We start from the raw sequence: 1401 nt of genomic DNA, 5'->3' as shown, positions 1-1401 counted from the left end.
AGCGAGTGAGTGAGTGAGTGAGTGAGTGAGTGAGTGAGTGAGTGAGTGAGTGAGTGAGTGAGTGAGTGATTCAGTGAGTCAGTGATTCAGTGAGTATTATTATGTCCGTACTCTATTAAAAACTGGCCTTTTTTCAAATACTGACTGAAAAAAATTTGAAAAAAACACAAACATTTTCATAACAGTTTCGCAGAAGCCCCTTTTGATAAAAACCCCGGGTTGACCGCCACCCTTTCATTAAATCCGACCCTAAACAACCCATCAAAACCAACCGACCTAGACCAATTTTCTCCCCTTCGTCTGGGGGTAGGAGGAAGGTGAGTAGAGTCAGCATGGAAATTAGTGCGCAGGGGATGATGAGGTTGAAGCCATAGTACAAAGAGCGCCGCCTGATGTGGATGGTGAAGGTGATGTCTATGTAGGTCGCCTCGCAGCAGTCGTATTTTATCACATTTCGTATTGCCGGTGCCTCTGAAATGGAATGAATTTTTCGCAGAGTGAATAAGTGAGCGAGTGAATGAGTGAAAAAGAGTGAATGGGAATGAGTGAATTCTAAATAAGTGAATGGGTGATTAAATGGGTGGATGTAGAGGAGTGAATATTAAATGAGTGAATGAGTGAAAAGGAGTGAATGTGAATGAGTGAATGAGTGAAAAGGAGTAAATGTGAATGAGTGAATACTAAATAAGTGAATGAGTGATTAAATGGGTGGATGTAGAGGAGTGAATATTAAATGAGTGAATGAGTGAAAAGGAGTGAATGTGAATGAGTGAATGAGTGAAAAGGAGTAAATGTGAATGAGTGAATACTAAATAAGTGAATGAGTGATTAAATGGGTGGATGTAAAAGAGTGAATATTAAATGATTGAATGAGTGAAAATGAGTAAACAAGTAAATAAATGAATGACATTTTTTGCGAATGAGCGAGTGAATGAGTGGAAAATGAGTGGATGTAGATGAGTGAATATTAAATGAGTGGATGAGTGACTGAATGAAAAATAGGCGTACAAAATTGAATGAGTTAATGATTATTATAAGTATGGTGGAAATGTTTTGAAAAATATGTTTGTATTGAAGATGGTTTAAATTTGAATGATTGTGGTAATCAAAACAACCATACAGACAGACGACTGGGGAGACAAACGGACAAAAATCTACACAGACAGACAACTACAGAGACAACCACACAAAAATCTACACAGACAGACAACTACAGAGACAACCACACAAAAATCTACACAGACAGACAACTACAGAGACAACCACACAAAGAGACAACTAGGCAGACAGACAGTCTACCAGACAGACAGACAGACAGACAGACAGACAGACAACCAAACATACCAAGCAAATCCCACTCTCCATTGATCTGATAGTTACTGAGATCAATGTCATCAGACT

General features: G+C 38.7%; 1 protein-coding gene across 1 annotated transcript; it reads right to left on the bottom strand.

Moving 5' to 3' along the window:
• Positions 1 to 259: 259 nt before the first annotated feature.
• HELRODRAFT_127282 (hypothetical protein) lies at positions 260 to 1390 on the bottom strand (the record flags this gene model as incomplete). Its single annotated transcript, XM_009011666.1, has 2 exons — positions 260 to 471; positions 1345 to 1390. Coding segments are annotated over 2 exons (258 nt in total), but the record flags the coding sequence as incomplete, so codon positions are not given.
• Positions 1391 to 1401: the final 11 nt, after the last annotated feature.

The sequence above is a fragment of the Helobdella robusta genome (genome assembly GCF_000326865.2).
Source record: "Helobdella robusta unplaced genomic scaffold HELROscaffold_1, whole genome shotgun sequence".
Lineage (NCBI taxonomy): Eukaryota > Metazoa > Annelida > Clitellata > Rhynchobdellida > Glossiphoniidae > Helobdella > Helobdella robusta.
Note: the sequence above shows the minus strand (reverse complement) of the source record. Positions and strands in the feature narration are given on the sequence as shown.